General features: G+C 42.3%; 1 protein-coding gene across 1 annotated transcript in view; it reads right to left on the reverse strand.

Annotated features, from left to right (window-relative positions):
* The window catches only part of ADAMTS14 (ADAM metallopeptidase with thrombospondin type 1 motif 14), a 237,933-nt gene that overhangs the window by 188,088 nt on the left and 24,174 nt on the right, over positions 1–25,671 (reverse strand). The window contains 2 exon segments of the mRNA XM_040437079.1: positions 8,586–8,782; positions 19,820–19,976. Coding sequence (XP_040293013.1) covers positions 8,586–8,782; positions 19,820–19,976 — 354 coding nt within the window.

Raw genomic sequence — 25,671 nt, forward strand, 5'->3', positions numbered from 1 at the left:
GGCCGGGGCGTATGCTGTATAGCAAAACAGGTATCCGTGACAGCGCGGGATCCCAGATTCAATACAGCAGAGTGCGTACCTCAACAGAGCAGCGCCGACTAACAAGGTAATATAACCGATACACAATAGTAGCAACATTTAGAGATTATTCATAGTGCAATTGGAACACACACTATTGCATATTTGCATATGTAATAGAAATATTTAATACCCCCCCCCCCCCCCCCCCCGGTACCATTTGAATTAATTGATGTGATCTTTTTATATAGATTACACATGTGCCACCAAAACAGCCGTGACTCATTGAGGTATAGGATACCCAAGACTTCTGAAGGTGTCCTGTGGCGTCCTAGCATTAGATTCTTTAATGAGGACCTGTCACCAATCCAAAAAAGTTATATATTTCAATATTCTTCTCAAATCAGAGTGAGACGCCACCGTAGAGAAGAGTCCTCTCTGCAGTGGTTGGGGAGAGAAGCTGTTCCATTGGAAACTATGGTACAGCGTGGTCTTGCGAGATCACACTGTATCAGGAGGCTGTCTGATGGAGATCATCACAGTGGGGATAAACTCCCCCTAGCAAAGAATAAAAGTAACTAGCCACACCTCTGTAACTAATCACTTCAGATTGACATGTGTGGTGCCAACAATCTCGTGGGACATTACTACAGAACGGTGGAGAGCATATTAATAAGTGAAAGTATGCCATGCTCAAGAAATCATGGCCAACTTGAATATATAAATATCTCACTTTTTTGGATTGGTGACATGTCCTCTTTGAGTCTTGTAAGGGACCTAGGGGTTTCCAACAGAACATTGCCCAGAGCATTACACTGCCTCTGCTTGCCTTTCTTCCATAGAGCATCCTATTTCCATTTCTTGCCAGATAAGCAATACACACACACACAGCCATTCACATGATGTAAAAGAAAACATGCTTCATTATACCAGGACACCTTTTTCCATTGCTCCATAGTCTGGTTCTAATGCTTAGGTGCCTATTGTAGGGACTTTCAGCAATGGACAAGGGTCAGCATAGGACCATGACCAGTACAATGTCATGCATGTTGTGTTCGGACACCATTCTATCTTAGTCAGCATTAGCTTTTTCAACAGTTTGTGCTTCAGTAGCTCTTTTAAAGGATCAGACCAAATGAGCTAGCCTTCGCTTCCCACACACATCAATGAGTCCTGGGCACCCATGATTCAATCACCAGTTCATCATTTTATTCTTCAATGGCCCCTTTTTAGTAGGTACTAATCACTAGTGTTGGGCGCAAATATTCGAATCGCGAATATCGGCACTTTGAGAAATTGCGAATATTTAGAATATAGTAATATATATTCGTAATTTTGAATATTCTAGATTTTTTTTCATCAGTAACCTCCCTTCTTGCTTGTGAGCCACTGAGAAGGCTGCAATGTCTTTGAGCTTAGCAACATCCCTAGCAACCAATAGGAAAGTTGCCTACCCCTTACTATATAGGAAACTCCCCAGTAGCCATTTTCAACAGTTATTTAAAGTTCTGAGAGAGACACCAGTGTCATTGCTGTGCTCTCTGCTTTCCTGTTTATTACATTAGATAGTTAGATAGCTTATATATATATAATACAGATAGTTAGTGGGAGATAGTCAGTGTAGGTTATATCCTGATGTAGTGTAGCAAATAGGTTCTAGTCAGGGTGTTAGGTAGTGTGATAGGTTTTGCTGTCCATACATACATGCAGAACTGCTAAAACGTGAATTTTCATGTATTGCGCCAAAATATTTGCATCATTAGTGCTGATTAGCGCAATTGCGAATATATCAGACCACTCTATCTGCATATAAAGCCATTTTTAATGTTCTGCCGTGCCAACCATTTTCTCCAGTCTCAGGAAACTTCTAGCAGCTTGGAAAATGTAGCAAAAGTGAGCCACGCCTGTAATATTCGTGAAATATCGCAAATTCGAATATAGCCCCTGCCGCTCATCACTACTAATCACTACACACCACTAATAACCCACAACACGAATCCTTTTTGGTGCTCTAACCCAATCCTCTAGCCATCACAATGGCTCTTGTCAAAGTAGTTCAAAACCTTACTCTTGCCAATTTTTCCCGCTTCCGACATCTTAATTTCAACATCTGATTGTTCACTTGCTGCCTTATATAATCCACCCCTTGACAGGTCAGAGAGAATAGAACAAAATGCCATTGCTGTAGTTCCCTACTATTTTGTTGAAAGAGGTTCTCACATATTTTTTTTTTAAATAGAACATTTAAGACAAACCTTGTCAGTCATAAAAACACAAAAGACCATAGTTACCATAGCATGACATTGTACATTTACTGACTTATATTGTCTGTCTTTTGCACCACCATAAAACATCTCCAGAAAATAGAAAATGCACAAAAATTTGAGAAAACAAATCAAATCCGGAACAGCAACATCATACTGAAGAGCTGAAGCCTCCTCAGAGCAACCCATTCATAAAATTGCAAGTTTCCATAAGGCTGCTTATCCTCTGTTCTCTAAGGGGGTGTCAGGACACACTTTATTACATATGTAAGTTTTATGTGTGTAGAATAGACCATTATACTACACTGGTCCGATTGTGCCTAAAATGTATTTTTCTGCCAATGTGCAAATGTACAGTGAAGTGTGACCAATTAAAACCATATGGCAAGATCCAACAACTTGACCTGATGTGGCACAAAAGTCCCTTTGTTGAATGACAATGACATTGCATTCCACCACAAAACAAGGAGTACCCCTAAAAATGCACCTCCACCTATTTACCTACCAAGATAAGGATGTGTATCTCCATTCTCTTCTCTTTTTTGGATGTTCCATTGCATGCTGTATTTAGAGGGTACTCCTAAATTAATAAATAAAAATAAATAAAAAAAAGCGCCTTGTTTCTATAAAAGAAATTGGAGCCTCATGGATTGCCTTTGGGTTTATAATACAGATGTAGCTGCATGCTATACAACAAGGTTTGACCTGCACTTGCCTAGACTCCTGGATTCCTTTTTAAAATTATACAACCCACTCACTCTCCTATTTACTTCCAGGCATCACTGCTAAAAATGTCCTGATGCTGACCCCATCATAAGAACATTATCTGAGGTGGAGTCTGCGGAGTCTGTATTAGTTTCTGGGGGTCTCTTTAAATTTTTTGATATGATGGAGTTATTTGTATTATTAGTGATTCCAATTCTTCCCCGCTTTTGCATATTTTGGCTCCATATTGTGTCTGTATGGAATAGATGAGAGCCACGTATAAAGTAATTTTTTTAAACTTTTTTCTGCACGTACTGCATATTTTGTAATATGTACATCAGATATTCCCCTTAGATGCAGCTCATTGCTTCTAGAAAGTAATTTGTTGCATTATATGGCACCCACATAGAACAATACAATACAATTCCAGTATTGCATACCATATTAAAGAACGAATTTGACAAACTAATGTGAATGAGGCCTTGCCCACTGTTTTAACAATTAAAACTTATCAATCACAAGGATCAGTCTAGTTGCAAACCGAGAAGGTGTTGTTTCTCCTTGTTTTTTGGCTTGTGGATCTGATCTGATTTTAGTTGCTTACTAACACATTAAGGGAACAATGTATAAACTAAGAGTGGTGTCACATATTCTTATGTATTAGAGAGTATGAACCCACTGTACCAACTAACCAGTTTGGCATAGGGCTAACCCTAAAGGTGTTGTTCTGAAACTTCCCCGGTATTCACCCTTTAACCTCTATACAGGGATCTGGACTTAGCTGCGGGTTAGCCACCAGACTGCTACCTCCTGGGATAGTCCAGTTGTAGTTGGCATATGACTCACTAGGGTCAGGGACGATGGTGCAAGCTTCAGGCACATTCTGCCTGTAGGGGGTGCCTTAAAAACCCAGAGACCTTGAGAAATTGGCTGGGAAGGACTTGGATGTGCTCACACTGGCCCTTTAAGAAGCCAGAGGTGAGCACTTACACATGTCCTAAGGGAGCATCCAGTAGGACCATGGCGGCAGTAGCATGGAGAGGATACTGGCGACCAGGACACCTGGATAGCATTGTGAGTCACAAGCCCGCAGGGGACAGCAGGACCACAGACCTAACACATATGATTTTTGCAGCAATAATTATTATATTTTGTAGCAATATTTATTTATGCAGTTTTTTATGCAGTTTCTGAGGAAAAGCCAGAAGTAGGTTGGAAGAAAATGATACATGTAAAGTAAGGACTTCTCCTACCTGCTGGATTCACTTCTGGCTTTGGCTCAAAGAAACTGCATTCAAAACTGCCATAAAAAGCTGTGTGTGACACCACCCACCCTATGGTGTTTTAGAAGACAGACAGAATATCAAAAAATGGGTCAGTTCTAAATTCTTAGATTCTAATCATCTTAACTCAGCGAAAATAATGTGATTATAAAAATAGCATTGTACTTGTTTGTGTTGCATAAGGACAGATTTTTTTTTAATTTGTGCCAACTAACCATCAGGTTGAAGCAGAGAAAGCACCTGAAGCTTACTATCAGTATAATACTGGTTATGACTTTTATAGATATAGGGGCACACTTTTAAGCCCTATACCTGGCGGTGGATCCGCTGGAGTTATGAGGAGGTGCCAATCTCTTTATAACTTAGGTAGATCCACTGCCACTTCTAAATGTAAGACTGGTTCTTGGCTGTCTGACATTTAGACCATTTTCTATGCCTGAAATAGGCGTAGGAAATGGTAAATGAGATGGTCTGCCAGACCGTCCTCTTCTCTGCCCATGCCACACCCACTTTTTAGACCTGGTGTGAGCACCAAGAAATCACAGATTGCGGCACAAAGGACCTTTGCGCCGCAATCTTCGCCAGAAATATGCCTAATTTGGGCATATTTCTGTTTAATAAATGACCCCCATAGTTCCTATTGCATGTTGCATCCAGCCTACAGTAACCCCACGTAGATTACTGCTAATTGCAGTGCTTTATCTTGCCATAGTTTTGCAGCAAGAACAGGTGAAGCGGGGGAATTAACGTAAATCTTGTGTGTATCACAGCTTGCAGGCATTTTTCATTGCAAACTCTAACTTGCCCTCTTTTCCCCATGGGTTTCTTAGACCACAAACTACAGGTTCCTGTAGAGAGGTTTTTCCGAAATTGGCAGCATATTTCAGATTTAAAAGTTTGAGTTTTCAACAGTTGTGTAATTCTCTCATCCTATGAACTTTGGTTCACCAGGTCAATACAGGAGTCTGTAACTTGCGTCTGTGGTAATTGTACTACTATTATATAACGATCAGTCTAGTCCATCCAAAGCAGTGATGCTACATCTACTGAAAATACAGCATGTTACCCGTGATCAAGTACTTTCATTCTCTGAGGCAAGTTTTACTAAAATTTTGTATTGCTTGTAGAACGGTTTGATGTTTTAGAAAATAAACTGCTGTTTACGGATCTGTTTTCCTTATCCAACCACTTCAAATTGGTATATTAGATCTCTTGCACACAGCAGACCCCTATGATTCCATATTATGGTCTCCATGCGCCACTGTATGACACCATATAATGTAGGTATCATATGCACCATATGGCTACTCAATTTATTTATTTTTTCACAATAGTCTCAATTACGTCCCTTACACAATACCCCCCAAAGAACCAAAAAAATTATAAACCCCAACAAGTCCCCTCTCTTCCTGCTCCATAGATTGATTGTTACTCAATTTAAGGACCCTATTTATATGCCAATTAGACTAGTAGAATATTCATATAAAGTCTCATTCACACGTCAGTGTTCCACGGACGTGTGATGTACGTGTTCTCCACTGACAGCACACATCCCCATTCATTTTAATGTGTGTATTCACACATCACTGTTTTCTCACGGTCTGTGGGTTCGTTTTTTTTAGCACGGAAGCTCTACTTTGTCCGTGTTTACGGATCCATGATGCCCATTATAGTTTATGGGTCTATGAAAACCACAAATGCAACACGGATGGCAGACAACTCTATTTTGTATCCATGTCCGATCTGAATTCTTTGCAGATTGCACACTGAACCATTAATTTCTATAGGGCCACAGAAAAAAATAAATGGACAGCACACAGATGTTATCCGGGTGCTGTCCACATCCGTATCCATTCCACAAATTATAGAACACTTTAACACATCCTTTTCTTGTCTGTCCTGTGGACAAGAATAGTCATTTTTAGTACAGGAAGTGAGAAAAATGTGGATTGCACATGGTTGGGTGCATAAGACCTAACGTAAGCCAAAATGAATGATTAAAAATAGCCTCAGCCACAATTAGCCTGCTTGTTACGTAGTTCAGATTCTTCTCTACACGATACCGTTAAATAACAAAAATGTAATGAAAATAATATGATAAAGATGGCAGAAAGAGGTCCACAGGATAGGAAATAGGTGCTACTTCTAGGAACAACAGCGTTTACGAGAACGGGACCTCATACCCCGTGGAGCCCCCAAAATAAATGGAGCAGATGGTTGGGCATGTGTGCAGCCACTCCATTTTTCTAAGGCCTCTTTCACACGAGCGTGTTCGGATAAGGTCCGGATGCGTTGAGGCAAACCCGCGCGAGTAGGTACCCAATTGCAGTCAGTTTTGACTGCGATTGCGTTCCGTTGTTCAGTTTTTATCACGCGGGTGCAATGCGTTTTGCACGCGCGTGATAAAAAACTTAATGTGGTACCCAGACCCGAACTTCTTCAGGTTTGGGTTCAAGGTTGTGTAGATTGTATTATTTCCCGGTATAACATGGTTATAAGGGAAAATAATAGCATTCTGAATACAGAATGCATAGTACAATAGGGCATAGTATAGTTAGGAGCTGGAGTAGATTTTATTCTAGGTGTATGGACTGCTGAAGGATGAGCCTAATTTATGATGAGGCCTGCACCTTGTAATTAAGTGTATCCTCCAGCAGCACAGGGGATATAAAAGACTGGCATAAAATGCCAGTCTATGATAAATGACCTCCAAAGTGGATAGGACAATCATAGTCCTCATCCTGGTTGTCTAATAGCAGAAACATTTTCATTGAGACTTGGAGGGCAGAAGTGATTTATATCTTCAAGGGCTAATATTTGGCACCTGTAAATAAGCTCCATCATAATATTCCTTATCATGTGTTGGAGGCTATTTCTATTTTTCTCTGGATGGTTAAGAATAACTTTCAGCTTTGCTTCCAAGCTCTCGAAAGCCATTATTAATGCATTCCTAGAATTGTTGGTCAAATCTAATGCCTGAACAATGTTGGCCATATAGAAGCACAGCTTGACGGCATGGGAGGTAAGGGTGCAGACCTACATAGGCAATATCAAGAAGCTTTAAATGTTTTAGAAACAATAAGCATTCTACATTATTTTCTCCTGGACGTGGCTCAGCGCATGCATGATCTAAGATTACAAGCAATAAAAACTATAAAAAGAATGGAAAAAAATCAGAAAAGCAGGAAGGACAATGGAACGGAAATAATTTTTATACAGGCAGCATCTGGTGCCCAGATAAGTATTACATTTAGAATTCGAAACATCAATGCTTCAATTGGCATTTTCAGTAAAACTATAAAAATGAGGACCAGTGCAAGTATCTAAAGAGGTTAATGGCAGAATTACAAAAATATCAATCGATTTTCATTTTCAGCTCATGTGAAGTTGAAATTAAAAAATAAAGGGCATACATGCTAAACCAAAAACATCCTTCTCATCAGTAGCAAACACAGAGAAAACTTTTTTATATCTGCTTTTCCATACATCAAGCCATTTCTTTACATTTTATTTCTGAAAAGGTATTGGATTTAAGATATTTTAAATCAGCATTACAAGGCATTTTCACTGAATTAAATATTGATGACCCGTACCTAAGATAGGTCATCAGTATCTGATCGGTTGGGTTTTGACTCCCAGCACCCCTGTCCATCAGCTGTTTGAAGTGGCCTCTTCATACTATATCAAGCACAGTACTGTATATTGTTTAGTGGCTGTGATTGGTATTGTAATGCAGTGCAATCCCATTCACTTGAAAGGGGCTAAACTTGTGCTGAGAAGCCAAGTGACCAATGGATATGATGTCATGTGCTAAACAGAGTGCTGTGGCCTCTTCTAATAGCTGTGGGAGTTCTGGGAATCAGCCCCCCCCCCCCCCGAACAATCACCTATTGTGAGGGTAGGTCATCAATATTTAAATCTTTAAGCATCTTCTATACTTTTCTGTCTGTGCATGCACTATGACTCCTTATCATGTATTAGTGACCAGGCATGCGTAAAACATGCTACATTTCTTAGTCCTCTTAGATTTCATACAGATCACTGAGGAAATGTCTTTATGCATATAGAAATTCCAAGACACATAGAGGAACAGTATGGTCCCATAGCAGGCTATGGACACTATATTAGACACTGGTAAAACATGGATTCTTAATATAGTAGTGTTCAAGCCACCAAAGTCTGGCTACACAATTGACTTTGACAGACGTCTCAAATTATTACCATTTAAACATCAGAAAAATGTATGACACCCATTCTATACAACAAATAAACCAAACCAAAAATATCAAGAAAAATAATTTTTCAAAAACCTCACTATGTTCATAAGGGTGAGTACGTAGTTCTGCACATGCTCTTTTCCATGGAAGCGCACAACAGAGTCATCCACTGCAAGGAGCACCTCTATATTATAGTCATCCTTCTTAGCATGACGTTTCTTGCGTTCATTGTCCAGCAACCTGACCTGCATTGATTCCAGTGCAAAAGGGAGATCGCCCACTTCACTCTTTACAACTAAAAATAAATAGGGATTGTAAGTTGTCATGATACAATAGGTATCAAATATGTGTTCAATATGACAGTACTATATACTGTATGTTACTCACCAATCCCCTGCTGCTCCCATTCCAGCAACTCCCAGGTATTCTGCCAGTTTCTAATTCCTGTCCTTCTTTACGTGGACATGTAGTGTGGCAGCCAATAACTGGCTGCAGTGGTCACATTTCCACATCCAGAAGGACCAGAAATGGGAGACCCAGGAAGTTTCAAAACAGTGGTGGAGACTGGAGCAGGAAGTATGACTTTTTAAAAAAAAAATTAAGTCATTAGGGATCCAACCCCCAATTAATGGAATGAAGGGTCAGCAATGGCACTTTCACCCTTTAATTAGAGAAGCAGGTGATAGCGAGAAAGAGAGACTAGTGCACAAATGTATGTTTCTGACACCGGCAGATGTTAGACATGATAATTTGCATATATTTTACCAAGAAATACAGGGGAGCATCGTCTAGCCTACAATAGTTGTTACATGAATCAACTGAAATAGTACCCACCCAGAGGTTCTCCCTAAGGCCTTGAAACTAAAAATGTTGTTGTCATCTTTTTTTTAATTTTTATTAAGGGCTTTTATCCTGAAATAACTAGTTGCAGATGTGAGGCTGGCTTAGCTATTTTTATTTGCTACATAAGCTTTGCTACATAAGCATGGTTAAAAGGCAGGAAAACATCTCTGCCAATCCGCTGTGTGAAAATAATACAGTGCTCATATTGCTGTTGTGTTCTTCTTACTGTATACCTACTATAATTATAGCTCCTGCTGTCTCACTTGAATGGGACAGCTCCTTCCTATTCACCTGAGGATCAGTACAGCAAAGGCAGACAATACCTTCATCAACTTTGGGTCAATGTTTTGGATCAACTTCAGGCAGAAACACCTCCAAAGCAACCTTCAACTGAAAGTGAGACAAGACAAGCTAGTTCTCTTTCCTAGGACAAGAGAGCCAGAAAGCCTCAAGAGAAACATGTCTTACTTGGTTGACTTGCCTTGTGGGGTACTCTTTGGGGTGCTCTTTATCATTAGGGAGATAAAAAAATAAGCGTGAGTATTGTATGCCAGGAGACACTACTCTTGGTTTCTAGGAAGAGTATATGCAAATCACATATCTTAATTTAGCTGGCATGAGAAAAGATTTGCATTCTTTTCTGTTTTTGAAGAAGAGCTAATTTGAATATCTTTCCCAGTAAGCAGAAGGTATGCAAATTAGCTTGTCTGGCAAAAAAAGAATGGAGTGGATATCCTATCTAATGTCAGAAGAATTAAGATATGTGATCCCTTTAACCCAGTATTAGGCTACTTTCACACTAGAGCTTCTATTTTCTGGTATTGAAATCCGTCGTAGGGTCTCAATACCGGAAAAAAATGTTTTTGTTTTGTAACTGAACAGAACAGAATGTTCAAAAATGCATTCCATTCCATTTGGTTGCGTACTCATACCGGAGAGCAAACCGCAGCATGCTGTGGTTTTCTTTCCGTCATGGGAAGCGGAGCAAGATGGATTAATCATGACCCACAATTAGAGTTGAGCGGACACCTGGATGTTCGGATTCGGCAGGTTCGGCCGAACTTGAAAAAAAAGTTCGGGTTCGGTACCCGAACTTGACCTGAACTTGACCCCGAACCCCATTGAAGTCAATGGGGACCCAAACTTTTGGGCACTAAAATGGCTCTAAAATAGTCCTGGCTAGAGGGCTGCAAAAGGCATCAAAATGTTCTTAAGAGCATGGCAACTGTTCTGCAAACAAATGTGGATAGGGAAATGACTAAAAATAACATAAAATATAGAAAATTTTAAAATAACAATCTGGATCTAGGAGTAGGAGGTTGAGGAGGCGGTGGATGGGTGGATGTGGCGGTGTAGGTTGACGTGACGGTGTAGGTGGAAGCGGCGGTAAAGGAGGAATAGGTAGCCAACACTGATTTGTGTTATTTTTTATTTTTTAATTGGGGTATCCCCCAACATATTGGGACATATAACAAAATAAAACTAAGAATAAGTGCACTTGAGTACAAGAATGGATGGTTGAAGCTGGTATAAATGTCTATTCTGCACTAGGTACGGACAAGTCCTGTGGGATCCATGCCTGGTTCATTTTAATAAACGTAAGCTTGTCCACATTGGCTGTGGCCTGTGATAATACTCTCTGCCATGCTAAACACACGTTCACACTATACACTGGCTGCAGGGCAGGTCAGCACATCCAAGGCTTTTGCACATTTGGGCCATGCTAACCCTGCCTTCTCAGGTGCTGGCAGTGCCCCAGCTGCGTTGGCGACCTCTTCCTCCTCCTCTGCCTTCGCCGTGTGCTTCCACTGTGCCCCCGCTGTCAGGTGGGAATGCTATCATCAGCGTGCGCTTGTAGTCGCGCATCTTCCGATCAGTAACAGATGTTTTCACTAAATTTAGTTCCCTGTCAGCAATGCAGAGCAGGGGTTCATTCACGGCAAAAGGGGGTACATGTCACCCAGCAATAGAACAGAGGATTTTGAGAGATTTAGGCCCTGTCACCCAGGCACAGCAGGGGTTCATTCACGGCAAAAGGGGGTTCATGTCACCCAGCAATACAACAGAGGATTTTGAGAGATTTAGGCCCCTGTCAGCAATGCAGAGCAGGGGTTCATTCATGGCAAAAGGGGGTACATGTCACCCAGCAATAGAACAGAGGATTTTGAGAGATTTAGACCCCTGTCACCCAGGCACAGCAAGGGTTCATTTACGGCAAAAGGGGGTTCATGTCACCCAGCAATACAAGAGAGGATTTTGAGAGATTTAGGCCCCTGTCAGCAATGCAGAGCAGGGGTTCATTCACGGCAAAAGGGGGTACATGTCACCAGCAATAGAACAGAGGATTTTGAGAGATTTAGGCCCCTGTCACCCAGGCACAGCAGGGGTTCATTCACGGCAAAAGGGGGTTCATGTCACCCAGCAATACAACAGAGGATTTTGATAGATTTAGGCCCCTGTCAGCAATGCAGAGCAGGGGTTCATTCACGGTAAAAGGGGGTACATGTCACCCAGCAATAGAACAGAGGATTTTGAGAGATTTAGGCCCCTGTCACCCAGGCACAGCAGGGGTTCATTTACGGCAAAAGGGGGTTCATGTCACCCAGCAATACAACAGAGGATTTTGAGAGATTTAGGCCCCTGTCAGCAATGCAGAGCAGGGGTTCATTCACGGCAAAAGGGGGTTCATGTCACCCAGCAATAGAACAGAGGATTTTGAGAGATTTAGGCCCCTGTCACCCAGGCACAGCAGGGGCTCATTCACGGCAAAAGGGGGTTCATGTCACCCAGCAATACAACAGAGGATTTTGAGAGATTTAGGCCCCTGTCACCAAGGCACAGCAGGGGTTTGTATACGCCTAAAATGGTAAAATGTCACCCGACAATTGAAAATAAGAATTTTTTCAATTTAGGGCACTAAAATTGCCACTTTTTTAAAATTAAAATGCCTCTAAAATAGTCCTTGAAAAGGCTAGAGGGATATAAAAGGCAGTACAATGTGCTTAAGAGCATGGCAACTGCTCTGCAAACAAATGTGGATAGGGAAATAACTTAAAATGAAATAAAATAACTAAAAATTACAAATTATTAACCTGCAACTCAGAGAAGGAGGTGGATATGGAGTCGGAGGTTGAGGAGGCGGTTAATGTGGTGTTGTAGGTGGAGGTAGCAATGGAGGAGGAACAGGTAGCCAACAATGTTTTTTTTTTTTTATTATTGGGTAGGTAGCCCCCAAAATATTGGGACAAATAAAAAAAAGAAAACAAAGAATCATTGCACTTGACCTGAGTACAAGAATGTATGTTTGATGGTGGTATTAAAGTCTATTCTGCACAAGGTACAGACAAGTCTTGTGGGATCCAAGACTGGTGCATTTTAATGAACGTGAGTTTGTCCACGTTGGTTGTGGACAGGCGGCTGCGTCTGTCTGTAATGACGCCTCCTGCCGTGCTAAATACACGTTCAGAGAATACACTGGCTGCAGGGCAGGCCAGCACCTCCAAGGCATACAGGGCAAGCTCTGGCCATGTGGACAATTTGGAGACTCAGAAGTTGAATGGGGCAGAACCATCAGTCAGTACGTGTAGTCGTGTGCACAGGTACTGTTCCACCATGTTGTTCAAATGCTGCCTCCTGCTAACACGCTCCATATCAGCAGTTGGGGCCGGTTGTTGCGGCGAGGTGACAAAGCTTTTCCACATGTCGGCCATGCTAACCCTGCCTGGCGCTGACACAGCTGCGTTGGCGACCTCTTCCTCCTCCCCTGCCTTCGCCTTGTGCTTCCTCTTGTCCCCCGACGTCAGACGGGAATGCTCTCAGGAGCGCGTCTACCAGCGTGCGCCTGTAGTCGCGCATCTTCCGATCACGCTCCAGTGAGTGAATTAAGGACGGCACATTGTCTTTGTAACGGGGATCCAGCAGGGTAGCCACCCAGTAGTCAGCACACGTTAAATTGTGGGCAACTCTGCAGTCGTTGCGCAGGCACTGCAGCATGTAGTCGCTCATGTGTGCCAGGCTGCCCAGAGGTAAGGACAAGCTGTCCTCTGTGGGAGGTGTATCGTCTGCGTCCTCCGTATCCCCCCAGCCACGCACCAGTGATGGGCCCGAGCTGCGTTGGATGCCACCCCACTGTGTACATGCTTCATCCCCATCCTCCTCCTCCTCGTCCTCCAGTAGTAGGCCCTGGCTGGCCAAATTTGTACCTGGCCTCTGCTGTTGCAAAAATCCTCTTTCTGAGCCACTTCTAAAAGACTGGCCTGAAAGTGTTAGAGATGACCCCTCTTCCTCCTCCTCGTCCTGGGCCACATCCTCTTCCATCATCGCCCTAAGTGTTTTCTCAAGGAGACATAGAAGTGGTATTGTAACGCTGATAACGGCGTCATCGCCACTGACCATGTTGGTGGAGTACTCGAAACAGCGCAACAGGGAACACAGGTCTCGCAAGTCATTGGTGGTGAAGTGGTGCTGTTCCGCAGTGCGACTGACCCGTGCGTGCTGCAGCTGAAACTCCACTATGGCCTGCTGCTGCTCGCACAGTCTCTCCAGCATGTGCAAGGTGGAGTTCATATGAGGCGGTGGGCGGGAATGCCGAAGTTACGCTGCAGCGATGACAGGCGAGCAGCAGCAGGGTGAGAACGCTGAAAGCGCGCACAGACGGCCCGCACTTTATGCAGCAGCTCAGACATGTCGGGGTGGTTGTGAAGGAATTTCTGCACCGCCAAATTCAAAAAAATATTCACAATATGGGTAGCTTATTAATACTTAACATTTATTTATATCAAAAGTTAAAATGATGGGCCCTTAATGTATGGCAGCTGCCATACGCGGAATGCCGAGGCGTGACACCCGCACCCCTCTGTGAACAGTTGGTGCATCACGACTGTACAGATAAGTACCTTGCTGACTGCATGTGCTCAAACATTATCGCTGTACTAGCGCTTCCTGGCACATAGCATTGAACGGCTTTTGAACATCATCTGGTGGGTGACAATACACCAGCAAAGCCGATCCAATGCTTAAGAGACAGCTTTTTCAGTTTTTCTGAGTGCAATTCAGGTCATATGTATTGTCTTATACCTGGACCTTGATTTAACTGGTGGTCTATCTGTTATACCATGTTTTATGAGTGACTTTTGAACAGGTAGTCACTTTATTATTTTTGATGATTGATGAATCAAACTAGCGACCCTTAAACAGGTGGTCATTGGCTAGTTTGAGTGTTTTTGAACCAGAATGACTCTAGACCCAGTTACTTGATAACCTTTGAGTCTATGACCCTGAACATAGGTGGTCTTAGAGGGTTTGTTGAGTCTTTCCTGGTGAAAAGACAATATTTCTGTATATCATTAGTGTGGCTATTGCTCTTGATACTTGAGAGCTACCTTTTGCAGAAATTGATATATTGGACTGAACCTGTGACATCTACAATTCAGTCAAATTTGTGACCAGTACATTTAAAGGTTGTAGTCCCCTGAAGATTTGCTAACCTTCGAGGAAACGCGTCGGGACATTTTTTACCAACTTGGGACCTACTATTGATCCCTGAGCACTGTATCTATATAGCTTATTTATCGCAATTAATATAGGTTGTCTCATATTCTTTGTTTGTCAGTCCTTATACACTGCCCTCCTTTCTCTGATTTAGTTTGCTTTCCTTTAGATTTAGGGACCACACTCTATCTCTCGGACAAAGCTGGGCAGTTCATGTCTAGGTAGGGCTATATAGGGTTAGTGATAGATGTATAGTGTGTTGAGGAGTCAGGATAAGGGACATCTAGGGCTTTGACCCAGCAGTGTGTCCCTCTTACTACGCATCCTTTCTTCTCAACCTATCATTATATCTATCCCTTCCTCCTTTTTGGTCCGTTTTCCTTTCTCTGCATTGGCATTGCCAACGGAAAATTGTATGCAATATCCCAATTGCACTCAGTCTAGATTTTTTATAATCTATACATTAAGGGCCCATCATTTTAACTTTTGATATAAATAAATGTTAAGTATTAATAAGCTACCCATATTGTGAATATTTTTTGGATTTCAGGGTTTAGCCCACTTTATTAGTATCGGTCTGACCAAAACCCTTATCTTGGTTGCGTCATTTGACCACCAAATTCAGCACATGCGCCAGGCAAGAGATGTGCGTCAAACCTGGCTGGTCCCAGAGCTGCAACGAGATTTCACCCATTATCACACACCACCAGGCCGGGCTTGAGGCCCACTGGCAGCAACCACTCGTCGGTCTGTTGTTCTATACCCCGCCACAACTCCTGCGCAGTGTGGGGCCTGTCCCCCAAACACATCAGTTTTAGAACGGCCTGCTGACGTTTACCCCTGGCTGTGCTGAAGTTGGTGGTGAAGGTCTGTCGCTGACCGGATGAGGAGGTGGAAGAAGAGGAGGAGGAAGCCGAGTAGGAAGAGGAGGCAAAGAATGATGCCCTGCGATCCTTGGCGGCGGAAGGACGCGCGCCAAACAGCTCTCCGCCTGGGGCCCAGCCGCCACTACATTTACCCAGTGTGCAGTTAGGGAGATATAGCGTCCCTGGCCATGCTTACTGGTCCACGTATCTGTGGTTAGGTGGACACTTGATTTTATCCGATACTTGGTTGTGCAGGGAGGGCACGGCTCTCCTGTAGAAGTAGTGGCAGCTGGGAACGACGTATTGTGGGACAGCAAGCGACATGAGCTGTTTGAAGCTGTCCGTCTCCACCAGCCTGAATGACAGCATTTCAAAGGCCAGCAGTTTAGAACTGCTGGCATTCAGGGCCAGGGATCGAGGGTGGCTAGGTGGGAATTTACGCTTTCTCTCAAAGGTTTGTGAGATGGAGAGCTGAACGCTTCCGTGTGACATGGTAGAGATGCTTGGTGACGGAGGTGGTGTTGTTGGTGGCACATCCTCTGTTTGCTGGGCAGCAGATGCCAACATTCCTCAAGAGGCCGAGGGAGCAGGAGGGGCCTGAGCCCTTTCTTGGTTTTGAAGGTGCTTACTCCACTGCAGCCCGTGTCTCGCATGTAGATGCCTGATCATGCAGGTTGTGCTAAGGTTCAGAACGTTAATGCCTCGCTTCAGGCTCTGATGGCACAGCGTGCAAACCACTCGGGTCTTGTCGTCAGCACATTGTGTGAAGAAGTGCCATGCCAGGGAACTCCTTGAAGCTGCTTTTGGTGTGCTCGGTCCCTGGTGATGGTGGCCAGTAGCAGGCAAACTGTTTTGGCGACGGCTGCTCTGCTTTTGCACCCTGCTCCCGCTTTTGCTACGCTGTTGGCTTGGTCTCACCACTGCCTCTTCCTCCGAACTCTGAAAGTCAGTGGCACGACCTTCATTCCATGTGGGGTCTAGGACCTCATCGTCCCCTGCATCGTCTTCCATCCAGTCTTCCTCCTTCCTTTTCGGTCTGCACACTGCAGAAAGACGCAGCAGCTGGCACCTGTGTTTCATCATCATCAGAGACGTGCTGAGGTGGTATTCCCATGTCCTCATCAGGAAACATAAGTGGTTGTGCGTCAGTGCATTCTATGTCTTCCACCACTGGGGAAGGGCTAGGTGGATGCCCTTGGGAAACCCTGCCAGCAGAGTCTTCAAACAGCATAAAAGACTGCTGCATGACTTGAGGCTCAGACAGGTTCCCCGATATGCACGGGGGTGATGTGACAGACTGATGGGCATGGGTTTCAGGCGCCACCTGTGCGCTTTCTGCAGAAGACTGGGTGGGAGATAATGTGAACGTGCTGGATCCACTGTCGGCCACCCAATTGACTAGCACCTGTACTTGCTCAGGCCTTACCATCCTTAGAATGGCATTAGGCCCGACCAAATATCGCTGTAGATTCTGGCGACGCGTAGCTGTGGCAGAACGGCCACGTCCTCTCCCTGCACCAGAGGCTCCACCAACTCCACCACCACGACCATGACCGTGTCACTTATTAGATGTTTGCCTCATAGCTAGCGTTTACAAAGCAAAGTAAAAAGTGGTTAAGTCTGTTAACAAAAATGAACCGCCAATAAAAAAAACACTGATGTAGGGTATTGCACTAAAAAAAAAAATCTTCAACTCTATATGACAGCGGTATTTGTGGCCTAAATGTGACACTCACTTATGCACGTCTTATCCCAGATGTGCAGTATATCAGAGGTTTTTTTCACCCCAGTAACCAAAAAGGCGTATTTCTGGCCTAAATGTCACAATCACTTATGCACGTGTAATCAGGGATGTGCAGTATATCAGAGGGTTTTTTCACCCCAGTAAGAAAAAAGCTGTAATTGTGGCCTTAATGTGACAATCACTTATGCATGTGTAAGCACAGATGTGCAGTATATCAGAGGGTTTTTTCACTCTAACCAAAAAGCTGTATTTCTGTCCTAAATGTGACAGTGACTTATGCACGTGTAATCACAGATGTGCAGTATATCAGAGGGTTTTTTCACCCCAGTAAGAAAAAAGCTGTATTTCTGTCCTTAATGTGACAATCCCTTATGCACGTGTAATGACAGATGTGCAGTATATCAGAGGGTTTTTTCACCCCAGTATGCCAAAGCAGGATTTCTGGCCTTAATGTGACAATCACTTATGCATGTGTAATCACAGATGTGCAGTATATCAGAGGGTTTTTTCACCCTAACCAAAAAGCTGTATTTCTGTCCTAAATGTGACAGTGACTTATGCACGTGTAATCACAGATGTGCAGTATATCAGAGGTTTTTTTCACCCCAGTAAGAAAAAAGCTGTATTTCTGGCCTTAATGTGACAATCACTTATGCACGTGTAATCAGAGATGTGCAGTATATCAGAGGGTTTTTTCACCCTAACCAAAAAGCTGTATTTCTGTCCTAAATGTGACAGTGACTAATGCACGTGTAATCACAGGTGTGCAGTATATCAGAGGGTTTTTTCACCCCAGTAAGAAAAATGCTGTATTTCTGTCCTAAATGTGACAGTGACTTATGCATGTGTAATCACAGATGTGCAGTATATTAGAGGCTTTTTTCACCACAGTAACCAAAAAGCTGTATTTCTGTCCTAAATGTGACTTATGCACGTGTAATCACAGATGTGCAGTATGTAACCAAAAAGCTGTATTTCTGTCCTAAATGTGACAGTGACTTATGCATGTGTAATCACAGATGTGCAGTATATTACAGGCTTTTTTCACCCCAGTAACCAAAAAGCTGTATTTCTGCCCTAAATGTGACAGTGACTTATGCACGTGTAATCACAGATGTGCAGTATATTAGAGGCTTTTTTCACCCTAACCAAAAAGCTGTATTTCTGTCCTAAATGTGACAGTCACTTATCCTTGTCTCATCCCAGATGTGCAGTATATTAGAGGGTTTTTTTCACCCCAGTATGCCAAAGCTGTAATTCTGGACTTGCAGATAGCCTATGCTGGTGCACTATCGTTGCATTAAAAGGGGCTGCCGATCAGATATTGATATTGATGAAATGAAGAAAAAAAGGTTCGTTTTCAGCAGTAGTTGGCTCAGGGCAGGCTTAAAAAAAATTGCACCCACAAAACACTTTTTCTGTAGATCGCTGAGTACATAAACCAGTTCTTGATAAGATCGCTCCCTGATCTCTCCCACACAGCAGCAGCAGCCTCTCCCTACACTAATCCGAGCAGAGTGACGGGCGGCGCTAAGTGACTCCAGCTTAAATAGAGGCTGGGTCACATGCTGCAGTTGGCCAATCACAGCCATGCCAATGGTAGGCATGGCTGTGATGGCCTTTTGGGGCAAGTAATATGACGCTTGTTGATTGGCTGCTTTGCAGCCTTTCAAAAAGCGTCATAAAAATCGCCAAACACCGAACCCGAACTTTTACGTAAATGTTCGGGTCCGGGTGCCAAAAAACCTAAAGTTCGGTACGAACCCGAACTTTACAGTTCGGGTTCGCTCAACTCTACCCACAATGCAAGTCAATGGGGAAGAATCAGTTTTACTCTGACACTATCTGACATAATAGAAAACGGATCTGTCCCTCATTGACTTTCAGTGGTGTTCATGATGGATCCATCTTGGCCATGTTAAAGATTAGGGATGAGCGAATTGACTTCGGATGAAACATCTGAAGTCGATTCGAATAAACTTTGTTTCAATACTGTACAGACCGAGCGCTCTGTACAGTATTAGAATGCATAGGCTCCGATGAGCTGAAGTTATTACTCACGAGACTTCGCATAATAACTTCAGAAATTGATTTAGACTGTAAAAAACCATTTCAAGAACTGATGCAGATAGTTGTATTATCAGTAGCGGAAGTGTTTTTGCTGAGCCCTGCCGGATCCAGCAAAAACTCTAGTGTGAAAGAAGCCTTATCTAGTGATATTAACTAGTTTTTTAAGGTTAGATGGCATTTGGCTTTAACCATGTGCAAACATAAACTTTTTTATATGGCATATTCAGAATTTTGAAACGAGTGAAAATTAGACAACCCAAATAAAAACAGGGTTATGTGAACAATACAATGAAAGAGTACATTATTATTTTTGAGGTACCTTCATTGCGCATCTCCCCATGATTTCCAGTTTTATTGTGTTGAACAGCAGATCTCCTGTAGACCACATGAGCACGACCATTTTCTTCATCTTCCTGTTTTCCCCTTTCTAAAGGCTCAATAAAGAACTCACTGCTGTCAGTTCTTATCATTCCAGCCTAAAGTAAAAAAAACAGCCCATAATCAGTTCTTCATAAAAATCATAAGAAAACATACTACTACATAAAGATTTCCTTAACAGGTATTAACAATTACTACTTGGTAGTGTTGAGCAAACTTCTGTTTTCAAGTTCAGCGTACCGGGTTCGGGTTATCTAAAAATCCTGTTATGGATTCCGCTACCACGGACAATAACTTTTGGTCTGTGGTAGCGGAATTCATAACGGAATTTTTAGATAACCCGAACCTCGTATGCCGAACTTGAAAACTTGAAAACAGAAGTTCACTCATCCCTAGTACTTGGCTTTAGCTAAAATCCTATTTGACTACCTTGCATTAAAGGATAGTAACATACAACCACAGTGACGCAGATAACTACCATTATCACATTATTATACCTTTTTACCACAAAGAAGAAGATAATACCACCACAATACTATACTACTACAGAGAAGACACAAGCACAATGCTAACTACGACAGAGAAGAAGGTACTAACACTATGATAGAACACACAACCACAGATACAGTACCACAGATACAGAGATATTACCACACACTACTACAGGGAAAAATATTCTTGCACTACCATACAGTCACATAAAGGAAGATACTACCACATTACTATACTACCACAGAGAAGAAGCTACTAACATTAACACAACAATATGCTACTATAGAGAAGATACTACGATGTTACTCCAGTGAAGATACTACCACATTGCTATATTAAAACAGTGCGGTAGGTAATAACACTGTGATACAACTTACAACCTCAGAAATGAATATACTACCACACACTACCATAGAGAAGATACTAGAAGATGCTACCATGCAACCTTCAACCACATAAAGGAAGATACTAACACACTACTATACTACCACAGAGAAGAAGATACTAACATTACGATGCAATATACAACATGAAATGAAGATACTAGCACACTACATACTGCAACAGAGAACATACTGCCATATTGCACAACACACAAAAATAAGGACAAGTATTAGGCAAATGCCAGTTGCCAGGAGGGTTATAGTGTGATTCCACTCCTCAGCAATCTACTGTTGAGTGTCAGTGGTCACGTCTTTTGCAGGTGCTAGAATACATATTTAGCTGTTATTATCACTCTATTGGTCAACTGTGTGGAACATTACAGCTGATACCTGCATCGTAAGATGACCAAGAACTTATTTATTTTCGATGGTCATTTCTACCACCAGCTCAGGAGTGTGGCAGTGGGTAGCCTTTGCACCCCCACTGGACTGGTGGGAGGCCATATGCATCTTTTCAGAACATATGAAACAAAAACACAGATGTCTGGTTAAGATACACCAATGACATTTCCATCCTTTGGAGTGGCTCCAATGGAGATATTTATAAGACAATGAGAAAAATATGTATGATTGGTATCTTCAACAGGGCACATGAAGAAGTCAGGAGAATTTTTCAAAAACATTGGGGCATACAGAGAGCAAATCCAGATTTAGCATAGTTGCTAGGTGAACAACCTGAGATCACCTTCATAAGGGGATGGAGCATTCAGAGACTTCCTTGAAAACAATCACTTTGTCCTGATACCAAGAAAAAGAATATGGCTGGAACTAAACCATGGGGTAATTTTCGCTGTGGGGACTGTAGTGCATGCAAACAATTTCTTCAAACAAGAAAACAATATCTGATCAGGGATTTTATTAATTGTAAATCTAGTTCAGTGATCTACCTAGTACAGTGTACATGTACCATGCATTATGTTGGAAAAATGAAATGTGAATGTCTTAGGCACATCAGAGAACTTATAAATGATATACTAAACAAAAAAGACACACCGGTATTCAGGCATGTTCATGATGCAATCAGGGAAATGTTAACTTAATATAATTCACTGGCATTACCATGATCCCCCAACAGTAGAGATGGTAACTAGTGTTGAGCGCGAATATTCGAAAAGCAAATTTTTTCCGCAAATATTGGCACTTCGAGAATTTGCAAATATTTAGAATATAGTGCTATATATTCGTAATGACGAATATTAGTTGTTTTTTTTTTTAACACAGTACATATCAGGCGATCATCCCTCCCTTCTTCTAGCTTGTGGGCCAATCAGAAGGCTTTATCACAGCTTAGCAACATCCCTAGCAACCAATAGAAAAGTTGCCTACACCACGCCGGTATTTCTCGCGCATTACACGAATAATACATTGCCGATTTTCGCAATCAAGAATATAATCTCGAATTCGCGAATATTCTACAAAATATTCGTGAAATATCGCGAATTTGAATATTGCCCTGCTGCTCATCACTAATGGTAACTAGGATCAGAAAGTGCTACAGGTAGACGGCCAGTGGATCCTATTGGATGAAATCTATGACACTAAGTGGTCTGAATGAGAGCATTCATTTTAATTGCTTCATTTTAATGGCAGCTTAGCCTAACTGACTTACCGCAGTGAATACTGAACCCTTTAGCTGTGACTGACGCTTATAAGGCGCCTATGTAACTGTCACTTAACCTGAGCACACTAGTAACATGGAAACTATTTATTAGTAAACTGACGATAACCCATTGTAGACAAACTTTGTATAACGCTCTGTTTTATACTTACCTTTTGTAGATCCAACACCGAGAACCAGTTATGAGATACTCCTCTACATATATCTTATGAAATGTTTGTTCATATGATCCACAGGAGTGAAAGCTTACCATCGAACTCCTGAGCTGTGGCTGACACTTGAATGGCCATCATGTAGCAATCGCCTAACTGGAGCACACTAGCAACACGAACATAATTTATTTGTACACTCGCTCTGTATTAGACCCATCTCTTGTAGATCCCGCAATGACTACCGGTTATTCTCCATGAGAACTGTATAGGATACATATAACCAGGAGACACATCGATGTCTAAAGCCACTGCCTTAACTTTATACCCAGATGTCATAATTCCAGAATTGCCCCCTTAAAAGCGAGCAATATAGTAGGAGTCTAAACAAACAGCGATTAGGGTAATACAGCCAGGATAGGTTTAAGTTCCAGCTTTGGATAAAGGATTTGCCTTCTCAGGGGGTGCTCCGCTTATATCTGGCCTAGGGTTTAGCTATACCATAATATCCGGTTAGAGGATAGGGCGATGTAGGAAATGAAGCATCCATCTAAGCCTGGGATCCCATCATGTTTTTGCCACATCATTATTTTGCCTGTTTAACGTATACAAAAAACGTATGTCATACAGTGGCATTTGTCCCCAAAGAGTACACCTAGACATTGTCACAATTTGGTGCAATTTGGAGCATTTTAGTGCAATTTGGCACAGGTACTTTCAGAAAAATGCATTGCGGCTAACTTGCTAAGGGGGCATGGCATAGTAGAGAAGGAGACGTGGTCAAAGATGCAATATTTTGCGCCAAAATTGCTCATCAACTCTGGTATACAATTATGTAAGCCAACCAGCAGCTGTTATATGCTCACAGAAAAGTGTCTATCCCTGCACCAGATTCATCATCCAGCCAGAATCACCGTCATACAGGTCTAGACAGCCTGTCTATGCTTACGCCATCTATAGGATTAGTAAACCTCTCATTATGTTCTATCAATAAGGTAGAAATGTGAGACTTGAATATTATTACAATAAAAATGAACCTAAAATTCTTTGCCAGCTTTGTCTCACGCACTGCGCTAATAACACACCTGTAAAATTCCTACATTTGGCATATAACAGAGAACTATAAACTTCATTGAGCTCAGGTTGCAGTCATATATGAACCCCACACTTGTTTCACATTAAAGCAAAAATTGCCTGAAGTGCTCTAGGGTTTTAAATAGCTGCTGTTAGCTAGCAAGGATGCAGCCAAGACTCGCAGTCTTCTGGTACAAATTTTAGACCATGTGTCTGCTTGGTGTATTGTAGTCTAATTGTGCAAAAAAGCATAAATGATAATGAACTGTCTAATAATGTATTACTGCACTGTAAGATTTAGAGATAGATGCCAGGTGATTGCACAATACATCTTTGGGATTAATTTTTTAGGTCTCAGGGATAATGTAGTCCCTACTGCAGGGATCAGCAACCTCTGGCACTCCACCTGTTCTGAAACTACACCTCCCAGGAGCCTCCTTTCACTTCTGAATAAGTGTGGATGCTGGGAGTTGTAGATTCACAGCAGATGAAGTGCCTGTAAATGTTAATAAAACAAGTTACTAAGGAGTCGCATGACTAATGACATTGTAGACCAAGTGCATTTACAGGTCACAGAGCTCTGAGGGGACTATATATTCTTATTAATTTGAGATGAGCTAATCAATTCTAAACAAATCAAATTTGACATGAATTTTCAAAAAATTTGGGACAAATCCAAATCCGATATTTTGGTGCTTTGATTTGGGTGAATTTCTCAAGATTACATCAGCCATTTTTGAGCTCAGAAGACCTGAGAGATGAAGAGAGGTGACCCCAAATTGGTCATTAAAAAAATCCTGCAGTGCAATTTGTTTTAAAGAGGTTGTTTGTTACCACCAGTTGGATACAATCCTAGAATACCCAGGAATATCACCCACAACTTGTCAGGGCATTTGGAGCACTTTAGATTAGGGTTGAATTTATTATTCTTTCATCAATGTTATTAATATATAATAGGAGGTACATTGTAATAACCACCTCAGCGGCTGTGAAAGCTATCTTACAACAGTAAGGCTGGGAATACACAATGATATGTGTCATATGACTGTAAGTCTTAGAAGCTACTTGACTACACGACTAGTTTAGCGTTTAGCTGAAAAAACACAAGCAAATTGCAGGAAAGTCAAAGGTAAGTAGCACACGACATGCATTGTGATCTATTATAGCATAGTGCAGCGCGCTGGCCTGCAGAGGAGGTGTGGGGTGAAGAGAAGCCTAGGAGTGGTATTGGCAGGATCAAGGATGATTGTAGTCCTCAAGGTAGCTAATCCTTGCCCCAGTGCTCCCACAGGTAGTGTGTGCAGTGATAGAGGGTAACAACCCATGTTCCCCTCTGGGCACACCCTGGACTTTGGGGTCTCCTGCCTGGTGGTGCTCTTGATATTAAGTTAACAGCGGGGTGCTACGCAGGAAATGGGGATGGTGGTTCCAATCGGGAATGGAGACCAATGACCAGGCCCGCTTAGTTACAATAATATAAAGTCTCTCCTTTATTGAAAAAAATTATGGGGTTCACAGTACATATAGTAGCAGTAAGCACAGTTCTCAAGTATCTGACAAAGCAGGAATTTCCCAAAGGTCGTGTATAGGAGGCGATTATGATGTTAATCCTCCCTGAGTCTCTTTCTATAGCTATATGCAATATTTCCAAAATGACCAAAGCGGAGCAATTCCTCAATACTTCTCTGCAATGCCAAACTGCAGTGTGCAGTCCTAGATCAGATGTCTAGTCTGTCTCAGTAGTGTGGCGGGTGCCAGAGGAAATAAGCTAAACCACATTCAGTAAAGTATAAAGCCATATGCGTGTGTTACCTTTAGTGACTTTGTCCAATCACAGCCCTTAAAAGGTGCTCAACCTTCTGCAATAATCCAATGCTTCTTTCCATCAGGCTGGTTCTTAGCATAGTTGCTTTTCTGGCAGCTTGTCTGGCTTACACACCAATAGTAACATGCAAGTCTTTACTCCTTGCTGGCTGACCAGGAACTACCCACTAGTCAGGAGAGAGTAGGACCAGCC

This window comes from Bufo bufo, chromosome 6 (genome assembly GCF_905171765.1).
Source record: "Bufo bufo chromosome 6, aBufBuf1.1, whole genome shotgun sequence".
Lineage (NCBI taxonomy): Eukaryota > Metazoa > Chordata > Amphibia > Anura > Bufonidae > Bufo > Bufo bufo.